Source organism: Harpia harpyja, chromosome 4 (assembly GCF_026419915.1).
Source record: "Harpia harpyja isolate bHarHar1 chromosome 4, bHarHar1 primary haplotype, whole genome shotgun sequence".
In the NCBI taxonomy this organism is placed as follows: domain Eukaryota; kingdom Metazoa; phylum Chordata; class Aves; order Accipitriformes; family Accipitridae; genus Harpia; species Harpia harpyja.
Window position 1 is genome coordinate 44,188,430 of NC_068943.1, and position 19,345 is coordinate 44,207,774.

Consider the following 19,345-nt stretch of genomic DNA (forward strand, 5'->3'; position numbering starts at 1 on the left):
TAGAAGACGGGGGAATGAAGACCTTTCCTTTCCAACTGTAGCTTTTTGTGAAACAAACAAGCTGCTAGTGTTTGTTTTCCTATTCAGAACCAGTTTATCAATAAATCTGAGAGACTTGTTATTGTGTTTATAAACTTTTCAGTGGAGATCAGCTCTCATGATGTGTTTGCACAACACAGCTTTGCTTTGATCTTAGCTGCAATACTAATGTGCAGATACCGTTATTGAGCATTTAATACATTCTTAATTTCCCTCCCAGCTTTCAGAAATAACATTCCAAAATTTATGCAGTGCTGCTTTTGTGGGAGCAAATTACTTAGAGAAATTTCTGAAAATTAAATGGAATGGTCCTTGTCAGTTAAGAACCAGATTTTTATCTTCTCTGTACTGTAAGAGTGTATACATGTACAGTAACTTGTAAATATATTATTGTAAATAGTCAGCTGCCTTTCACAACTTTATTTTTGGTCTCTTTTGACAAAGAGGCTCACGAACCTCTGGGAGCCTTTACCAAGTGTTTAAGTAGACTGTCAGCTGACTCTGAAATCAGTAACCAAGTTACAACTCAGCTACCAGGTATAGGATTAATGCAGGAATTACTGGGCAAAATTTGCAGGTGAGGGTTATGAAGGCAATCAGAATGGTCACTTCTGAGCTTTTAAATAATTGCTTATAATCTATGAAATCACTTGAGATTTTTCACAATAGAAATGAGCTGGAAACTAGAGCTTTGCTGAGGGTCGGTGTAATAAATATCTATGATGGCTGGCAGCAGAATCAGCTGTAACGTTCATCATTTGTGAACGATGCTATTTAGCACAAGTTGAGGACTGGGAGAAGGGAAGGATTATCATCACCATCGCCTAATGGGGACTAAGTCAGTCATTTGTCCAAGGTCATGCAGGAAGTAAAATTAGATAGGGTATCCCAAACGTACAGATCGGTGGTTTAAATTTGTTCTTCCTGTTAATCTTGAAATATTCACAATAGCCAAAACATAAAAAAAAAAAAGAAAAAGAAAAAAAGCAAAAGAGAAAGTGTCATTGTCTTAGCAATATGCCATCCTGTGATGCACTTATTTCCATTATGGAGAGTATTAATTTTAAGAAGGTCTATATCTTAGGAGGGAGAGGCTGGAGCAAGATCCCTTCATGCGACTTGAACATCTTTTGCATATGGAACTGGCTTTGAATAAGGACTGTAAAATTCTTGCTTAAAAAGCTGGAAGCTTCTTAAGGGGTCTTTATAATTACAGAGTGAGAGCCAGCCACCCCTCTTTTTCATCCTTGGCCAGAGCTGCTGTTTGGTCAAAATCCAAATCCTGCTGACTTTCTTCATAGGGCGGCAGCACACCCAGTGAACAGTCACATGCAAAACACTTCTCAGGCTGGCATGAAAAAGGACTGTTTGTTTCATCCTCCCTCCTCCTCTCAGAGTGTTGGCCAGCCCTCACAGGAGCTCGAGTGAGGTGTTTCAGTGAAAGGCCTGAGAGGAAAGGCAGCTCCTTGAGGGAGGGGCTATGAATTTGCCGGTTACCACCTACACCTCTCCCTTAAGACTCACAGCATCTCTTCTCCATGGGCACAAGCCCGTAGCAATGCACCTGGCAGGATTCAAGCGTGGCAGGTGCAATTGAGTCGTCAATGCGCGTTGGCTCATCTTAGTACGCCGTGGGGTTTATGCCATCCCAGCCAGAGACAGGAGAGGAAAATTCTCCCACACATTTTATCTGCAACAATTTGTTTTCTGAATGGATTTTTTTAAAACTATGTCAGAATTGAAATTTTCATGTAAAAGTATACTTTTTTCTAATCTTTTAGACCAGATAAGAGAGAAACACAACTCTGGAAAGGTTTCTTTCCAACAAAACCAACAAAACACTGGCATGTTTTAGTTAAAAAGCAAAACAAATTTCTGCTGGTTTGTTCATTCCTGTTTCTCCTACCCTCCACCATTTTAGTACAGTTCCCTTAGTCTCACCCCACCAGCCTCCCAGCCAGTTTAACTCATCTGCTTATGTGAAATTAATGGAAATTAATCAGGCAAAATACTTAAATATCATATCAACCCCAATTCTCTATCCAGTAGCAAAGATCTTGCGTGTGAACAAAAACCAGTCCCTGGTTGTGTATACGTGAGTGCATTCATTTCTAGAGATCTTCCACTATTAATGTTCAGCAGCAACCACGCAGGCTTTTCCAGCAGGACAGAGCCAGCGCTGGAGGGGAGCTGAACAGCTATTACTCTGTGTCTGCAGCACTTGCCTTAGCTCATTTTGAGAGCCCACCATTATAAGCAATCCCATGGAGGCAAATGGCAGGGGTAAGTTCACACAGGGAGGGCATGTTGGCATGATCCGTCCCTGCAGCTGACCCAGCGAACAACTAGCTGAGTTGAAATGCAGTTGTCGTAGCACAGTTTTAAAATACTCTTGTAGTATCATTCTCTTGGCTGGGGGAGAATTTGTTTTTTTCCTCAAGAATCCTGTGATGAAGATAGATACACCATAGAAAAAGCTGCCATGTTTAATTCCTGTCACTCTAGCTGTAGAAGACAGTTCTTGCAGGGAAATCCCTGTTAGAGACAGTAATACCTTAGGAATACCTAAAACCTTAGGAAATCTGCCAAAAAACCCCACCCGCGCAGCTGTACCAAACCTGTCACAGCTTAGCTTTAGAGCGATTATATTCAAATAATTCGTTTCACATCTCTAAATATAGTTGGAAAGCAATGGAGAACAAGGCTTGAAATCAACCCTCCAAGCATGTAAGAAAATTTAATTAATGGCAGAAAGAAGGGCCATAGCAATCAGGAGAGTTAGAATACTTCCCATCTACATTTCTTGCTTTCCCAACATAAAATGTTTTTTAAATCACAACAGATTGGGGGGGAAGTTGCATTTAATTTTAATGTTTCCACTGGAAAACAGATATGATGAAAGTGTTTCAGTTAGAGGTAAATGAGTGGCAGTGGGGAATCTAGGAAACAGAAATACAGTTTCTCCCTTTTTTGTGTTAGAACATTTTGAAAAAGCTTACTTCGGTATTTTTAAAAAAGAAATATTTTTCTTAATTTCCATTTTTCAAGAAACGTTACCTTATCTTTTCCAGTCCTCTCTCATTATTATCAATGTCTGCTTCTATAACTAAACCTCACTCAAAGCAACAAATGCAGTTCTATATACAATGGGCATGTAGGGCTCAATACTTGTTGTGAAGGTAGCTGATAAACTCTTCAGGTCCACAGACTCCCTGTAGCAATAATTCATCACACAGGATTTGATGAGTAGGATAAGAAGAAACAGATCAAATATTTTTTTTTCTCCAGAAGTGACAAAGGATAATTTTTACTTTTTTTTTTTAAAAAAAAGCTCGCATTTACCTAAAAAAAAAAGCCATCAGAAAAAAAGACTACTACTCAAAAATGTCTATTTACAATCTGTGAACCAGACACTCATTTACTCTAGTTCCACTGAATTAATTACTTGTACCCATAGACAACCTGACCAGGAATTTGTATTACTCAAGTCTACTTTAACAAAATTAAATATCTACCTCTGTTCAAGTGGAGAGTTGCAAAGTGACAACAATTTCCCTGGTGATATGCTGTGAATGTTGAAGTTTCCTACACTTTAGCATCTCATGAACTTAAGAAACACTTGCGCACACAAACCTCAAGATTCACACCTGACCAATACAACAAAAGAGCATGCTGCAGAGAACAGGCAAGCTACATTACTTACAATTCAGGAAAGACCAGAACACATGCACACCTCTACTCCAGAGAGGTTGCTTTCGTTTGGTATCAGATAAAACCCAAAGGATGAATAAAAGAAAGAAGGGAAGGTCAAGACTAATCCTTGTCCCATCAAATCAACACAAACTGCTTTTGTGTTCAGTGGAGTCAGAAGTTCACCCAAGGTTTTCAAACAGTGACATCCTCCAGTGGGGCAGTGAGGCCAGCTGTGAACAATAACAAGACCTGGACACAGATTTTGCAAAAGACAACAATTTTTTTAAAAGGAAAAAATAAGAAGGCTCTAAAATACTTACTTAAAAAAAAAAAAAGAAAAAAGAAAAAAAAAAAAGCACCTTTAGAAACAGAGCAGAATGGCTCAAAGCAAAGCAAGTTTGGTAGTGGATAAAGCACAGTGCCATTGACCTTGAAAGTCTATTGAAAACCAAGGCTCACATCTAGACACAGGTCTCTTGTGAAATGAACTGGGTAACCTCGGCTCAGTTTGGGGGTTTACGGTATGTGTGCGTGACAGTAACAGCATGATAGACCCTTCTTATGGGAAGCTCTGAAATGAGTGAGGGGAAAAGAGGGTCCTGACACAGAAATCCTTCCAGATTAGAGATTGACAGGCAATCCAGTGTGAATGCAGAGATTTGCAAGCAGAGGGCAGTGTTTCATGCTAATAGTGCTAAGCAAGGGCTCGTTCTTGAAGTGAATGCCTGGAAGAGTATTATAATGTCACTGTTGGCGTTGAGAATCCTTGGGGAAGGTCAGCTGCAGTTTGAGTCCCTGGAGAGTTCTGCTGCTGTGGGTTCCCTTAAACAAGACCTTCATTTGGCAGCATTTTGAAGGCACTGGAACACCAGATGTTGCCCCAAGCATTGTTCCTAGAGAAGCTGGTCCATGGCTAGAAGTCAGAGCTCCTTTTACATGATGGAGGAGTCGTCTCAGTGGAGGTAGGTAGGTTGATTCCATCGGTACCAAGATCTGTTTGCAACATAGGGAATAAGAGCTGCAATTGCCATGTTGTTAACTGTTTCCCTTGAAATAAAAATCATTATTACTCCATTTGTAACATTACTCTGACCTGACAGCCAGCAAATGATCCTTTCCTCCTAGAGGAAGCTCATAGCAAACCCCCTGTCTTTCTAAGCGACATCTTCCATATTGCTCATGTTTTCACATACTACCTGGCTGTTGGACTTCCTCCATGTAAGAGGAGGTCTGATTCACTGCACAGGATGATCCATGACTCAGAAAGCCCAGAAGCTGTGGGTAACGCCCTCTGCTCTCTGTTGCCTTCCTACTAACACAGCATCCTTGATGCGGTGTGGCAGACACTACAATGGCAGAGAGGCCTGAGCAGCACAGACTGTGGCAGAGGCAAGTTCAGTGACATAACCAGAAGGGCTCTGAGCCCATATGTGTGGCTTAATGCCTTTGTAGCATCTAAAGGCAGGGCAGAGGAAAATTTTTGTTCTTGTTTCATCTGCCACTGTGGAATAGTTACTCTGCAGCAGAGCTCTCTGGGTGGCACTGCAGGAGAGAAAACCGGCTGTGGAGGGGGTTATCCAAGCAGAAACAGCAACATAAGCCTTCCTCTGCTTTCTCCACACAAGGAGTTAGTTTAGGACAGTCCTTATGGCCAGTGTTTCTCTTCAGGTTTTTGTCGTTTGGTTTTTTTTTTTTCACCTTTTTTTAACCAGCACAGTTTTTCAGGCAAAACTTGATTTACTATTTGTCTTCAAGCAGAGAAACAGCCATATCCCAAGAAGCTTTGAGTTAGATACGAAGCTTCATGTAAGAACGTGCCACCACATAGCTCCACATTGCTGGAGTCTCTAAGGGCTTGCACATTCTTCTCCAAGGTCCAATGCTTTTCTCCCAAACCCTCCGATGCCCTTGCCAAGGAGCAAGCTGGGCCCCCCCGCCTTACCCTGAAGAGTTGAAACTGGAAGGGTTCATTGCAGCTTTGGAGTTGCTCTGGGCTGTGCTGGGGCTGCTGGCATGGAGTGCACTGCCAGGGGAGGAGGGCCTGCTGGAATTCCCTGGGGAACACGATGATGTTACTGTGTAGCAGAGAAAGCTGAATAAGACTGGGATCTCCTTTTCCTGCCAAGGACAGCCCAAGCCCAAACACTTCCACCATATCTTGTACCCACCCTGTTGTTTACCTGACTCACTGTCTGCCCTGCAGCAGCAAGGCAGAATCTGTGCCCCAGCCACAGAGCAGGTGAGGGTCTCCAGGACTGCACTCTCTGTAGCACTTGGTTTCTATTACTGTGAATCGCACTTTTCGAAGGAGGTCTGACAATGTTCTGTTGAAGAAATGCAGCAACCTACCCCCAAGCACTCCTCTTGTTTGGCTTCTAGGTGTGCCTGGCTCCCAAACCTAAACACGCCAGTAAAATTTGCCTAGGATTATCCTGGGAATGTTATCGTGCCCAGGAAGCTTTCCATGTCTTCGCTGCAGCCAAGAGAAAGACTCTGCTGTTCTTACCCCTTGTACACTAGTTATGTGGGGATACTTTCCCTGGCCAAACCCAAGGATCTTATTAAGAGTGGCCTGCAAATGTGACCTAGGAACCAAGTAGTCAGAGAGCAAGAGCAGAGGAAGGAGGGAAGGAATGGTGAGGCAGGTTTCTCAAGGCTTACCAGTCCCAGGCATGGTGCTATGCACTGGATTGACAGAAAGGGGCCCCAAGGACCCTGAGGTAGAGACCTAGAGAGAAACAGAAGCAAACAGTAAGCAGTTGGCACTATGAGGGTATACATCACAAAATGCCACTCCTTTCACATTCCGTTCAGAGTATGCTGGCTCCCAGGCAGACTTCATATCTACATCTGAGGCTCCCACAGATATTTCTATTCATAGTCTAGTGTAGAAGCACCATTCCCAAATCCAGGGCCATGGAAAGAAACCAGAATGAGTATTACATGTGCTTGACACTCTCTACATAGGTCTAAATTTATGGATCAGCTATGGAAAAGCCTGAAATTATCAAACGCAAGCCAAACGTTCTGGAAGTCCTGAGATCCAGGTGGTAGGAGCCACTGCCCTTTGGATATTTCAGACTGGATGTTCCTAGTCAGAAACTTCCCAGCTCACTCTGGTCTTGGGCACAGATAATCCCTTTTCCTTTACAGAGTTCTTGGTGGGTGAGAATTCTCAGGTGACAATTAGTAATTTGGTGGCTGCAATCAAAGCAAGCCTGGGGCATTTGTTGTTCCATCATGATACTTTAACTACAGGCAACACGTTGTTCAGAATGACTGATGAGCAAAGGCATACTTTGTACAACACATTCACAGGAAAACTATTCACCAAAGCTACTGCTTTAAAAATTCATGGCTTGCAAGCAGCTTTTTGTGTTTGTGACTGTAGACCAAATGTGTTGCACAACAAGCGGTCAAACTTCTTGTGATGTTTTCCTGCCTTCTGATGGATAATTCCAAAACCCAGAAGATTTCAAGATAAAATATTGCTTGCGAATACATACTCTCCCTCCCACTCACGTGTGCTCCAGCACTAACAACACCGTAGGGAGGTTCCTGCCACTTTTATACGTGGAAGCAACTACTAACTAGCAGAAATGCGATAGTAGCTTGTTATCCCCAGTAGCCACTGACAGTAGATTACAAGGACATGGTTTCACCAACTCTCACAATGGTTTCTTTTTTCCTCATCCTTGCTGGCAATGAAAATACACTTGCCAAAATGTGAATGTACCACATGAGAGAAGGACAGCTGGCACTACTGAAGTGTGTTCTGCCTTTCTGCACAGATGTAAAACAACAAACTGATACGTAAATGGTTACCCATTAGGTTTCAGAGTTAGCAACTAAATTGACATAAGCGGATGTAATTCTCATTCCATGGAATGCTGATTCCTCCTCCATTAACTTTGGAAAGCTTTTATTTACCAATCTTAGGGTGAAAGATTTGGGGATAGCACCCTTATTTGAATAAATTATCCTACAATTAAACTGACGTGTACCTTCTAGGAAACTTGTATTTTCTTTCTATTGTTTTCATTAATATACTAAAAATAAGTGTTCTGTAAATGCGAACGTGAGATTCCATTCAATTTGGGATGTTGAGTATATGCCCCATCCGTGGCTAGCCCAGCTGCCTCTCTGCACGCTCCTGCAGGTATAGTCCCCCACTGGACTGTGGAGTGGGCTTGCCAGCAACTTGGGGACTTGTGTGTACAAGGAAATGTCCTGTCCTTTTCCAGCAAACCCTGCTGCATCCCGCCGCCCCCCCCATTCCCTTCTTGTCTGGGATGGCATATAGAACTCCTTAATCCAGAGTCTCTCACCAGTCTGGAATTGTAGATAGGTGATTTGATGGGGGATGGCATCGGGCAGCTGATCCGTTTTTCCTTCTGGCGCCGGTTGCAGAACCAGACCCGAACCACCTCCTTTTCCATGGAGAGCTGCTCTGCTATCAAGGATATCTCCTCTGAACTGGGCTTGGGGTTCTGCTGAGAAAGGGCAGGAGGTTAAAGAAAGCCCCAAAGAGCTGTAGCTTTCAGCATCAATGTATGCTTCTGCTGCTGAAAACGCAGAGGACAAGGGTGGCATTGGCTGTAAACTGGGGAGGAGAGAAAATTTGCTTCTAAGACAAAGGGTAAATATTTGCTTGAGAGATTATGTTCTGTGAACCAGAGAGTGCCTCCGATTCAACATCAAGTCTCATGGAATCAGTGGGGGATGAGTCACAGTACCTGGCCCTGTTATTGCATAAAGCACCACACTCTTTGATCTTAACAGCACCCTAAATCATTGCTTGGGGGGAAGCTAATGACTGGTGGTCTTATCACTACCCAGGACACACAAGCTCTGAGTGCTGTTTGTACACCTACCTGCACCATCCTCAGAAAAGCCATTTCTTATCTTTCTCCATCCTTCATTTATAAAAGGAAATAATAGCGCCTAACCTTTCTTCTGAGTCACTTTTTTCTGGTGCATTTGACTGCATTTAGCTCTATGGGTTTTGATCTGAGTTGGAGACTTCTGGGCCAAAAATACCTAGCACGGAGATGCCAAGACACTTTTCCCATTACAAAGAATGCCTCACAGTAGCTAAAAATGAGGTGCCCATAATGATCTGACAATGACTGTCTTTTGTTCTCATTAACAGTCTTAGGAGGAAATTTTTATATGATCAAATATGAGGGAGAAACCAAGAAAAAATGAGGGCTGGTCAAAAATGGTTTTGATGAAAAATTTTCAATGCACAGTTCAGTCCTACAGACTTTAAGCTCTTTTTGCTCTCTGTAGCGATTTTTCTTGAAAATCTTCATTATTAAAAAGTAAAAGGCTTCAATTCTGAAATGATTCAGCAGCAATATCTGGAGCAACTTGTTCTGTGGTCTCACAAGACCTGCTCAATGGGGCATCCATTTCCGTGCTGCACCATGGCCACACAGTTCCCGTGACACACATCCACAGCTTGCAAAGAGAAGAGGTGGTTGCAGGAGATCAGCTTTGGCTAGGGCACTGATCAGTGGATGATAATGGGGAGGTGTGGTGATGAAATTGTATTTCCTTTAAAACAGCATTTGCCAAGGAAATAATTAGGTCTGATTATTTGTTTTTGACACTTTTCCTGTTAACCCCTGCAAGCATTTTCTAACGTGCTACCAAAAAAACCAAAAAAAGAGATCTCTTTTTGAGGATTCGGTGCTACTGTGACCTAGCAAATGCCAAACTCAGACAGTTCACAACACATTGAAAGATTTTCCCCTCACATCTTGAAATCTTTTCTCCAGCGTGGAGCGAATGTTGGTCTCAATGCTGGTTCGCTTCTTTCTTTTCCGTCCAAACATCTCATTCACTGAGGGGTACGAATTCGGAGTGCTCATGGAAGAATCCAAAGGAGCAGATTCTGGGAAAAGAGGAAGGGAAAAAGAGATATTCAAGAAGATAATGAGTTATTTTCATTCCTAGATCCTTTCTAGCAACTATGGCACCTCCTAAAATAAGTAAAATGTTCCTACATTATGGATCCTTCTGATTGTGATTAAAATTGCTCCAACAGTCCCAAATCCACCAATGATCTTGTCCAAATCAGGAAAGAAATATGAGTGCTAAAATTTTAATCAACTGTATTGGGTCAAGCCACCACATCAACCCATTATTTTTCCTTTTTCCAGCTTGATTTCCAGCCTGCTCTGATTGGGACCACACATTTTCCAATTTTTTAATTTCACACAGTTAAAGATGTTGACTTACACCACTGGGATCAGGCCTTATGTAGCTGAGACAGCTCTTGACATTATAAATTGGTCAAACATGCAACTCCTGAAGGGTTGGGTGAAGCACATGAGACTAAGGCCATTCCTACAGTGGTTTGCAGCCAGCAGAGGACACGAGCCCAATCCCAGCTGCTATTGGGGATTCCCCTTGCAGTTATGTCTTCCTTTTCACGGGCTGATCTCCGAGCACTTTGGAAGGAGTCCCTTCCTATTCTTTCCTGTTTACACAGGGAGGGACTGAATGGACTAGCCCAGTGATTTGCCGCAGGCCATGCAACAGAGCAAGAGGCGATGCAGGAAGGGACTGCCCCGGACACCAAATTGCAATGTGAATCCCATATTGCCAGAGAGAAAGGACAGATGTGGTGTGATATCTAGGCTGCTATGCAACCTGCTGTGTGAGCCACAGAGGAAAGGAGTGTGTTACTAGCCCAGCCACGGACCTGAGAGGTCTTAGCTCCAGCTCCGATTTTGCTGGCTTTTATTGGAGGTTCCTGGATGAATCTTCTTGTCCTGGCTAAGACTGGTGGCATTTCTGCATGTAATGTCACCTACCTGCATCACTCAGCCACTTCTCCAGCAGGGGTTTGAGCTTGCACATATTCTTAAAGCTCAGGTTGAGAGCCTCAAAGCGGGAAATGGTGGTCTGGCTGAAATCATTGCCATAGAGCTTCCCCATGGCAAGTCCAACGTCACCCTGCCAGAGAAGATCCAAATCACAACATGAGCTCAGAAAAACCCCTCACAGCTTCCTGCTGTCAGACCACCTCTCAGGTTGCTTTCAGAGTAGGTCCAGCCTTGTTTCCATGACCTGCCTTCCAGAGAAAGTGACTTCTCTTCCCACAACGGGAATCTGCCCTGCACCCCTGAGCCTTTGTGTATTGGAGAAGGTGCAGATAAAGACATCATGGTAATGAAGGAAGGTAAGGAATGGTTTGTGTCTTCATGTGTTTGGAAGGGGATGCTCCAAAGAAAGCCAAACTGTATCTAATCCAGCCCTTCCTCCATCCATGTCTCTGCCACAAACTCCCCCAGTCTAACATGTCCACATCACAAGTGACACCACTCTTCCCACTGGGGAGGCTGCTCACCTGCGTGAACCCCAGTTTGATTCGCCTTTGTTTGAAAGTCTTAGCAAACTTTTCCAGCTCCTCCAGGTCACTGGGTTCCTCAGATGCTCCTGAAGGAGTTAGGTGCTTTGCCACTTGCAAATGCTGGGGTACGTCCAGGTGGGGTTCAACTGATGAGCCAGGGAGTCCAGAACGGCCCACAGCCTGTTAAAACAACAAAAAAGATGCACAGAGTCACAACAATAGAAAAGTACACAATTTTCTCTGGCATTTGCCCTTAGAGAAGCAGCACTTTTTGTGGATGGGTGCTTGTCAGGGTGGGACTGTATGTTGGACTGTATGTTGAGGCAAGTTACCTGTGATGCCAGGCTGGGTCCTGGTTGTGAGAGGAGAAGGCTGCCCTGTTGCTGGGGGAAGGAGAGGAGGTTTGGCTGCAAAGCTGAGGAAAGAAAAAGAGACATATCTGATCAGATCAGCTCCTTCATCAGCACCTAGGCAGCTGAGCATCACTCTGCACAGGAAAGGCTCATGAAACTCTGAATGGAAAACGTTAGTTAGCTCTTGTTCAAAATATGAGAATTTCAGCCATTACAACTGTGGATGGCTCTGAGTTGGATTACAAGAAAGGAAAGGTTCTTTTCATGGCTTTTTAGCCTGAAAGGGATTATTACAATAATGATGTGGGTAAAATATCTCATCCACTGATCCTTGTGTGTAGCTCATTAAGCTAAGGCTGAACTAGGGCACAGACATTCTACATAGACATCTAACTTTGATTTTAGATGCCAAGCAGCAGAGAATTTATTACATCCTTAGTGGTGATCTCTCCCAGTGCTTAGTCATTGTAGCTGTTAAAAAAATGTGCATCTTATTTCCAATATAAGCTTTTCTGACTGCAACTTTCAGCCACTTGATCTTGTTAAAAAAATCCTGATCCTACAGTTAATCTCATGAGCCTGCCCACTTGCTGCTTTCTACTATACTTTTCATTTTGAAGTGTCATTTTGAAGCCATCTGACCCTTTCTTTTCTACCCTACTGTATTTCAAATAAATTGAATTTCTTTTGGAATATATAAACTGACACAAAATGATGAAAGGAAAAAAGAAAGAAAATCTATAAAACTAACAAAAACTAGTATTTATGGAGACTGCGTAATTGTTAGTTGACAAACTGCCAAGTACAAACCTATATCTCTTACAGGGAATGTCCTAAAGGATTAAGTAGCAATCAAAGCAGTGTAGTGCCCTAGAAATTTAGTTAGGTTCTTCAAGTCTGTTGTGGATGAAGCGTATAGAATTTAGTGAGGATTTATAACCTTTCTTGAAACAGTCAATATATTCTATTGATTGTAACTGACAATGATAGGGAAAACTATAGAAATTTATGGACTTCTGCTGAAAAAAAGGAAAAAAAGATCATGTCCAGAATCAATCACTCCCCCCCTCTCTCTTTCTGTCTTTCCTTTTTTAATTTAGATCTGAATGTGCAGGATCCCATTTATTTATATAGATTGGTGTTTCAATAAGCCTTCTCTAATGCTGGAACAACTTTGAATTTCAAATGCAGGCTGGTAATGAGGTGCACATTTTTAACAGTGAAGGTAATTAATCACTGGAATGGCTTGCCTAGGGACATGGCGGATGCTCTGTCATTTGGAGTCTTTAAAATCATGATTGAACACCTTTGCGAAAGCTGAGCTCTAGCTCAAATGAAAATTATGGACTGGATTCAGGAATCACTGGTTTGACAGCTGATGAGACTGAGGCCGTGTTTTCGTAAGATGAAGAGTTCAGCAGGAATATTCTGGCTGACAGTATTCCCAGCATATACCTGGCTGCTTGTTTCCACCTTTACGGCACAGAGTTCTCACCCCCTTATTCAAGTGTGCCAGCATTAGCTGTTTGAAGGGCTGCACAATGAATCACATCAGGGCATAATGAATCAGACCTGGCAACTTTTCTGGTTTAAAAACAGCTTTAAAATGCAAAACCCGAACCAAAATGCATGTCCTCTTGGAAAGGTTAAGCCCACAGCCAGCTCCCTTTGGCCATGAAATCCATTAACTGATGTAGCCATCAGCCAAAACTCAGGAAACATTGGGGGTGTTCCCACGACGGCCCAAGGGACAACCTTCAGGAATATTTCGTGCATCTCTTTGGTATGAAGAATGCTCCACCTGTATCTGTATCAAACAGTTCCATAAAACCAATCTGTGCCTTCCCTTTCACTCCCCAGTGGCTGTGCACACACGTGAAAAGGCCATTAAAACTTGGCAGTCATCTATTTGAATGGAAGTGCTCTTGCACAGAAAGCCAGCTACTGGCCAGAATATCCAGTCTTTATCAAGTCTGGAACCAAAAGGGGTCATGGCCAAACAAGTAGCCATCTGTTGGAGGGGTTATAGCTGCCAAAGGAAGACACTTAACAGAAGAAACTCTAACTCTATAAAAGGAAGCAAGTTCTGTTTTGCAGTATAATGTGTTTCCTATCATACGTGAATAAAAGCAGGCAGTAAGCAATAGATTATCCTGACCCTGCCATTTCAAACAAACTAAATTCTAGATTGTTGGTAAATATACATCAAGCACTGTCTGTATGCATCACTCAGCATTATTTGGCAGAGAGGAGTTTACATACTGTGAATGAGAAGTAGGTTTCCTACTTGCCTACAATACAGGTTTTCTTTTGGAGCATATGCACCCGTGCATTCAAGCTGCAGAGATTTTAAGGTTTTAATTCTGAATTTTCGTTCATACTGAAGGACCTCTGTGCTGGAATAAGTCAAGAATGTGAGCAAAGGACCCAAGTCCCTTTGCATCTGTCAGGTTATGGATCAAAGCCTACGTTTGTCTGTCCACAAGCAGCATAAAACTTCATCAATGGTGTGCCTGTATCCCCATTGTTGGAGAAATGCCATAAAAAATATCGGCAATAAAAATAGAAACACAGGGACTTTCTCAAGCACTCAGTTCAGTCCTCAGTCCTTTCATCCCTTTCACAGAGCTGATTACACTGTATTTCAGAAGTAGTTAGACCTCCTGTCCTCTCCTGCCCCATGGCTTGGAGCGAGATTTGGGAACAACCACTGGCAACTCCACACCTCTCAGCTCTCATCCCCGGGTTGCCCCTGGCTAGGTTAGACCTGTTTGTTCTAGTGCCAGCATCGTCCTTCCACCAGAGCAGCTCAGCTCCTTCCCTCGATTTACTCTCCCTCTAAGGTACTTAGAGAGATCAAGTCAACCTCTCATCAGTTTTCTGGAAGAAATGAGGAGTGCTAACCCAGCGAGGCTGGGGGCACAGGCAGGCTGCAACTGCTCCCCAAGGAGCAGGCTCCTCGCTGTTTTGCTGAAAGCCAGCCAGATGCTCTCCTGACTTTCAGAGGTGGGATGCCCACCAAGCCTGCAAAGACTGGCCCCAAGGTGGCACTCTTAGCGCACACAAGCCACAGGTGCCAGGAGCATCGATGGAACTGGACCCTTCCCGGAGGAACTACATGCTTACCGGATCAGCCCGGGTGTGGGAACCAGCACAGGGGGAAAATGCAGCTGGTAACACAGCAGGGGAACAGACACCGTCATGCTGGGAAAACGTAACAGACTAGATTAAAAGCACCAGTCATGAGAAGGGAGGTTTTTCCTAGATATGTATCTGCTTATAACGATGCCCCTTTCAGCTTTTATTGCTCTTACCTTGTTGCCCGGCCTGAGATTGAGACAGAAGAAACTGGGGCACTGACTGCATATGACCGGGAAGCAATACAAGCTGCTGCAGAGTGTGAAGAGAGCTCATATCCTACGGGAAAAAGCAAAGGGAACAACAAAACTCAGAGATGCCTGCTCATCACACAGCACCACCTCTCCTATAAAGATTCCCTGCTCTTTTATACTGTCCTCGACCCCATTCACACTTTTCATTTAACTGCCAACACACCAGTTCTGTGTAAGTCATGCACTGGAGAGCTACAGGTCCAGAGGAACTCCAGGATCTGAAGTTTTTAGCTGTATAAGAAGAATTCTGTGCACATACAGACATCCACATAGAGAGTTGTCTACTTTTATCTGAAAAAGTTAATCCTTGAAAATGACATTTTTGAGGCGCTGGCTGCCTATTTTCCACAGAAGGCTGATTTCCCAGCCAGCTGTGTGCTGAGACGGGAAAGGAGCAATGCCCAACAGCACCTGATTCTCTGCACCAACAGCAAATGCGTTGCAATAGACACAATGGCCAGATCTGAAAATGTTTCCTGTTCTTTGCCATGTAGCTGCGAGGAGTTCCCCATCCTGCATTGAGTAGAGCAGGCAATAGGTATTGAGGGATGTGGATTACATCCTAGTGCTCTTTCACATTACTGGGGTCTCAGCCCCAGGTGCTTTGTTGGGATTAGGGGATAAGAGTTTGCATTTGCTTGGGATAGACCCCCACAAAAATAATGCCCCAATAAGACCAACTTCAGAAGTACGTTTTTAAAGGAACTCATTACTTAATAAGATGAGCTCTTCAAGCTTCTCAAGAAATATTTTGAAGCTTTGGGGAAATTGAACAGCCCCAGAATTGTCTAAGAGATCTGAATACCCGTGAAAGAATGAGGGAGGAGATTACTGAGCAGCTGTGTGGCCTTCTGGCATCTAATTCCCACTAGAATTTAACAAGAGTTAAGCGCTAAACTCCAATTTTTTACCTTAGGAAAAAAAAAAATTCCCTCAAGGAATGAATTTCTTCTCTGGCATAAATCAGTTTGAGGCAACATATTCAAGAATGGCTATACTGGTTCAGATCAAGAGTTAATCTAGCCTAGAATCCTATCTCCAACAATGACATTAACCAGACATTCATGAAAGAGGAAGACCAGGGCAAGCATATCTAACACTTCCCCTTGGTGTTGTCTCAGCCTCCAATTATTTTCAATTCAAGGGGTTTCCTGAGCATGGTGTGGTTTGCCTACTTAGTAAACCCTCAAAAGAAATCTCTTCCAAGTACGTGTCCAGTCTACATTTGAACCCATGTAAAACTTTCTGCAGAGAAGGAAGAGGCTGAGGAGGAAGCTGACTTTTGCCAACATACACTCCCTTTTCCAATTTAGTGTCCATCATACCCTCAAGTCTCCTTTTGCCACTGTCAAAAGACGTATGTAATTTGGCAAGTGTCTCAAAACCAGCCTCTTCTCTGGAGGTTCACTAACCAGTGCCATTTCAGACTTCTGGATCCCTGAAGCAGCGAAGTCACTTACCCCTGTGATTTGGCTTCCGGGCATCATTGATGATCCCTGCACAAGGTGACCTGACCTAGGGGGGATTGTAGATTGCAAGGAGTCGCTGAGGTCTTCAGTTTTAATCTGAAAAAGAGCAAAGTAATTGTAGCATTAGGGAGCAGAGACAAGGGGATGCAGGAGGTGTGGGGCAGCTAGGAGTCTGAGAGGCTGGAAGGCATCGGGAAGGGGTTCCTTTCAGAGAAAAGTTAGATGTCAGGACTCACTGCTTCCATCCCTGGCTTTGTAGAAAGGCATAGTCGTTCCCCACTTCTGCTCTCCAGTTTGTGACATGGACACAGTTTTCCTGCTCTGCCAAGCCAAGGGGAGGCTTGCAGTTTGCTCAATCAAAATGCATTAATTAAAACACTTTAGGAAGTAACCAAGTTCCAGTGACTTAGCAAGGTTTAAAGCATGTGAGTACTTTCCTCAGACAAAATACTGAGACATTTTGTGGAGTTATAAGGAAGACATGAAGCAATTCTTTACAGATCACGACTCACAGCCCGGTGGCAGGGTTGGCTATAGATAGCCTCTCATTTTGTTCTGCAGGTAGCAGAGAACAGTACAAGGGGATGGGAAAGGAAAGGTCATGAAGTAAAGGACATCAAAAAGCAGTGTAATCTTCCAGACTTGAAAATGCAGCACCCCAGGCACCAAACATATTTGCTCAGCTTCTACCAGAAAGCAACAAGAAATTGTACTGGTCTGGCAAGGAAAATCTGCTTCCTTAGCTAGAAAAAGCTGTGGAAAAAGAACTGGAAAACTTCACAGGTGTCAGCCCTTTACCCAGTGGTCATTTTGACCTACTTTAATGGTCAAGAAGTATTTCTGTCTACAAAAAAAAAAAAAATCATGATTTCTGAGTCCACGTTCTTAAGAGAAGAATTTACCCAGGGACCAGAACTCAATCCTTGTTTCTGGTTTATTCCATAGCCTCCATGTTAATTTCTAACATTGCTGCTACTTAATTTAAAACAAACAAACAAACAAACAACCCATTACATCACTTTGTACTAGCTGAAATCCTTTGGTAAGGCTGACTGGGACAGGAGAGAGGGGAACCTGGTTGGGGAGATTTTAGAAGTTTTTAGGTTAATTCCTGAAAACTGTATGAGGAGTGTCTATGTGCAGATGCCATGCACAGGAGACAGAAAAGACATACAGAGTTCTTAGAACACATTTTCCCTAAGAAAAGATCCAAGCAAACAATTTCCAAAGTGAAGCTCACATTTTTCCTAAGCCTGAGAATGCGTGGAACAAGGCTCACGAGTCCCATTCCTCATCTAAGCCTTTCCAGCGCAAGAAGAGGCTCCAGTTTCCACAAACTGGAAAAACCAGGAGGACACCAGAAAGGAAAGGTCTTGAAAACCCTGTCCACGGGCTCCACATTGCAGATTCACTCTTACTACTAGGGCTGAACCTCACCATTTCCCATCAAATTACTGAAGCCCAACATCCCCCAGAAGGCAAGCAGAGTTGCATTTGCCGGGGTTTTGCAGTGCTGATGTGGACTTTAGGTCATGCAACCTCCTACCAGCAGAGGGGGACAAGAAATTCAGCTTTTAAAAACTGGCCCAAGCGAATATTTTTGGTTGAGGGAGGTTTTATTTCAATTTGACTAAAGCAAACGAATACACAAATCTCCACAGGAGCAAAGGACAAAATGTGATCACAAGAGGCTCGCAGCTGCAATGCAGGGAGCTGGCCCTGTAATGTTAACCTCTGCATTTTGGAAGGTACTACGCAGAGGGAAGAGAATTACAACATCTCCTTTCATTACAACTATAGCTCTGGACACTGCCGAAACTAGTTTTGCAATAATGCTAGCTCTTTGCAACAAGAGTTATACACGCTATGAATTCCAGTTCTTTCCTACCTTTCAGGTTGGCATGATCATCCCTCTTAACCTGGCGAAAAAAATCAGATGGAAAGTTCTTCTTGATCACTATCAATGCGGATAGTGTCTAAGTTATTAAATGTTAGGCGAAAGGCTCAGGAGAATACACCGTTACCCCTGAGCCATCCAGTCATTGCAGGCAAATGGTTTTATGCACGTTTTTCTTTCTGAGGGTGCATTAAAAAGAAGTCATTCGAGCCAAAAAGAAAAAATAAATTAAAAAAAAATAAATTACCCCTGCTTGCAATTCATGTGTGTCTGCCTCACACAATGCAGTCATCCAAGTCTGAACAGTCCCAAAAAGAAAAGTTATCCGCGTCTTAGAGAACAAGGCACTTGATCCCGCCTAAGTTATGATCCCAATAAGAGTTGAGTGTTGAAGAAGCACAAGCCATTTCCAAACTGAAATCAATTTTTACAGCTGCCAAGCGGAATGATTTGGAAGCGTTCCAGGGTGAAAGGGGTGTGTAGCTGTATCCCGGCATCGCACAATATGAGAACGGGAGGTGGGTTTGGCAAAGGACCGGTTCCCGATTTAAAAACAACATCTCCCACTGCTCCTTCCCCCATCCCTGGAATTCTCTGGCTCCCTCCTGCGCAGTGGGCGGGAACCTGGGTGTTCTTGTCAAATCCTTCTCCCCTGCACCTATTTTCATTGGGTTTAGGCTCAAATTTACCTCTCCCTCCTCTTCCTCTCCCCAACAGGCCTGCAGCTGGCTAATTGCTCATTAGCAAGAGTTCGGGGTATATCCAAAACTTTTGGGATGGTTTATGCAAATCCTGCACCTTCATTTTTTCCCTGGCTAAACCGGCAGTATTACCAACTGTACATTAAAAAAACCAAACCCGAAAACCCCAAAAAACCACACACATTGTGGGCGAGGCCACTCAATATCATGAGACTCCCTTAAAATAATGTAAATTTTTAATTAATAAAACAAGGGGAGGAGTTGCCTTCTCCTTTCCCAGTGCATCTGACTCATATTTGCAGGCATTTTCTACAAATATGAGAAAAGGTTCCTTTAAGGAACCAAAAAAGGTTGAAATTATCACAGAATCGCCTCATGTAGGTACTTGATGAGAAGAACCCTGCTGAAACACTGCAAGTGAGCAACAGTGATTTAGGT

At 43.3% G+C, this 19,345-nt stretch overlaps 1 protein-coding gene across 2 annotated transcripts in view; it reads right to left on the reverse strand.

Moving 5' to 3' along the window:
* Nucleotides 1-3,377: 3,377 nt before the first annotated feature.
* Nucleotides 3,378-19,345, reverse strand: part of POU2F3 (POU class 2 homeobox 3) — a 43,422-nt gene continuing 27,454 nt past the window's right edge. Inside the window, exons 5-14 of one of the 2 annotated variants that reach the window (XM_052786500.1) lie at nt 16,301-16,405; nt 14,763-14,865; nt 11,428-11,510; nt 11,093-11,275; nt 10,557-10,698; nt 9,495-9,631; nt 8,061-8,222; nt 6,394-6,460; nt 5,675-5,786; nt 3,378-4,725 (exon numbers count right to left, since the gene is read on the reverse strand). In XM_052786500.1, coding sequence (XP_052642460.1) covers nt 4,686-4,725; nt 5,675-5,786; nt 6,394-6,460; nt 8,061-8,222; nt 9,495-9,631; nt 10,557-10,698; nt 11,093-11,275; nt 11,428-11,510; nt 14,763-14,865; nt 16,301-16,405 — 1,134 coding nt within the window. In that variant the 3' untranslated portion in view covers nt 3,378-4,685. Of the gene's footprint in view, nt 4,726-5,674; nt 5,808-6,393; nt 6,461-8,060; nt 8,223-9,494; nt 9,632-10,556; nt 10,699-11,092; nt 11,276-11,427; nt 11,511-14,762; nt 14,866-16,300; nt 16,406-19,345 lie in introns of both variants that reach the window. The other variant, XM_052786499.1, reaches the window with a different exon arrangement.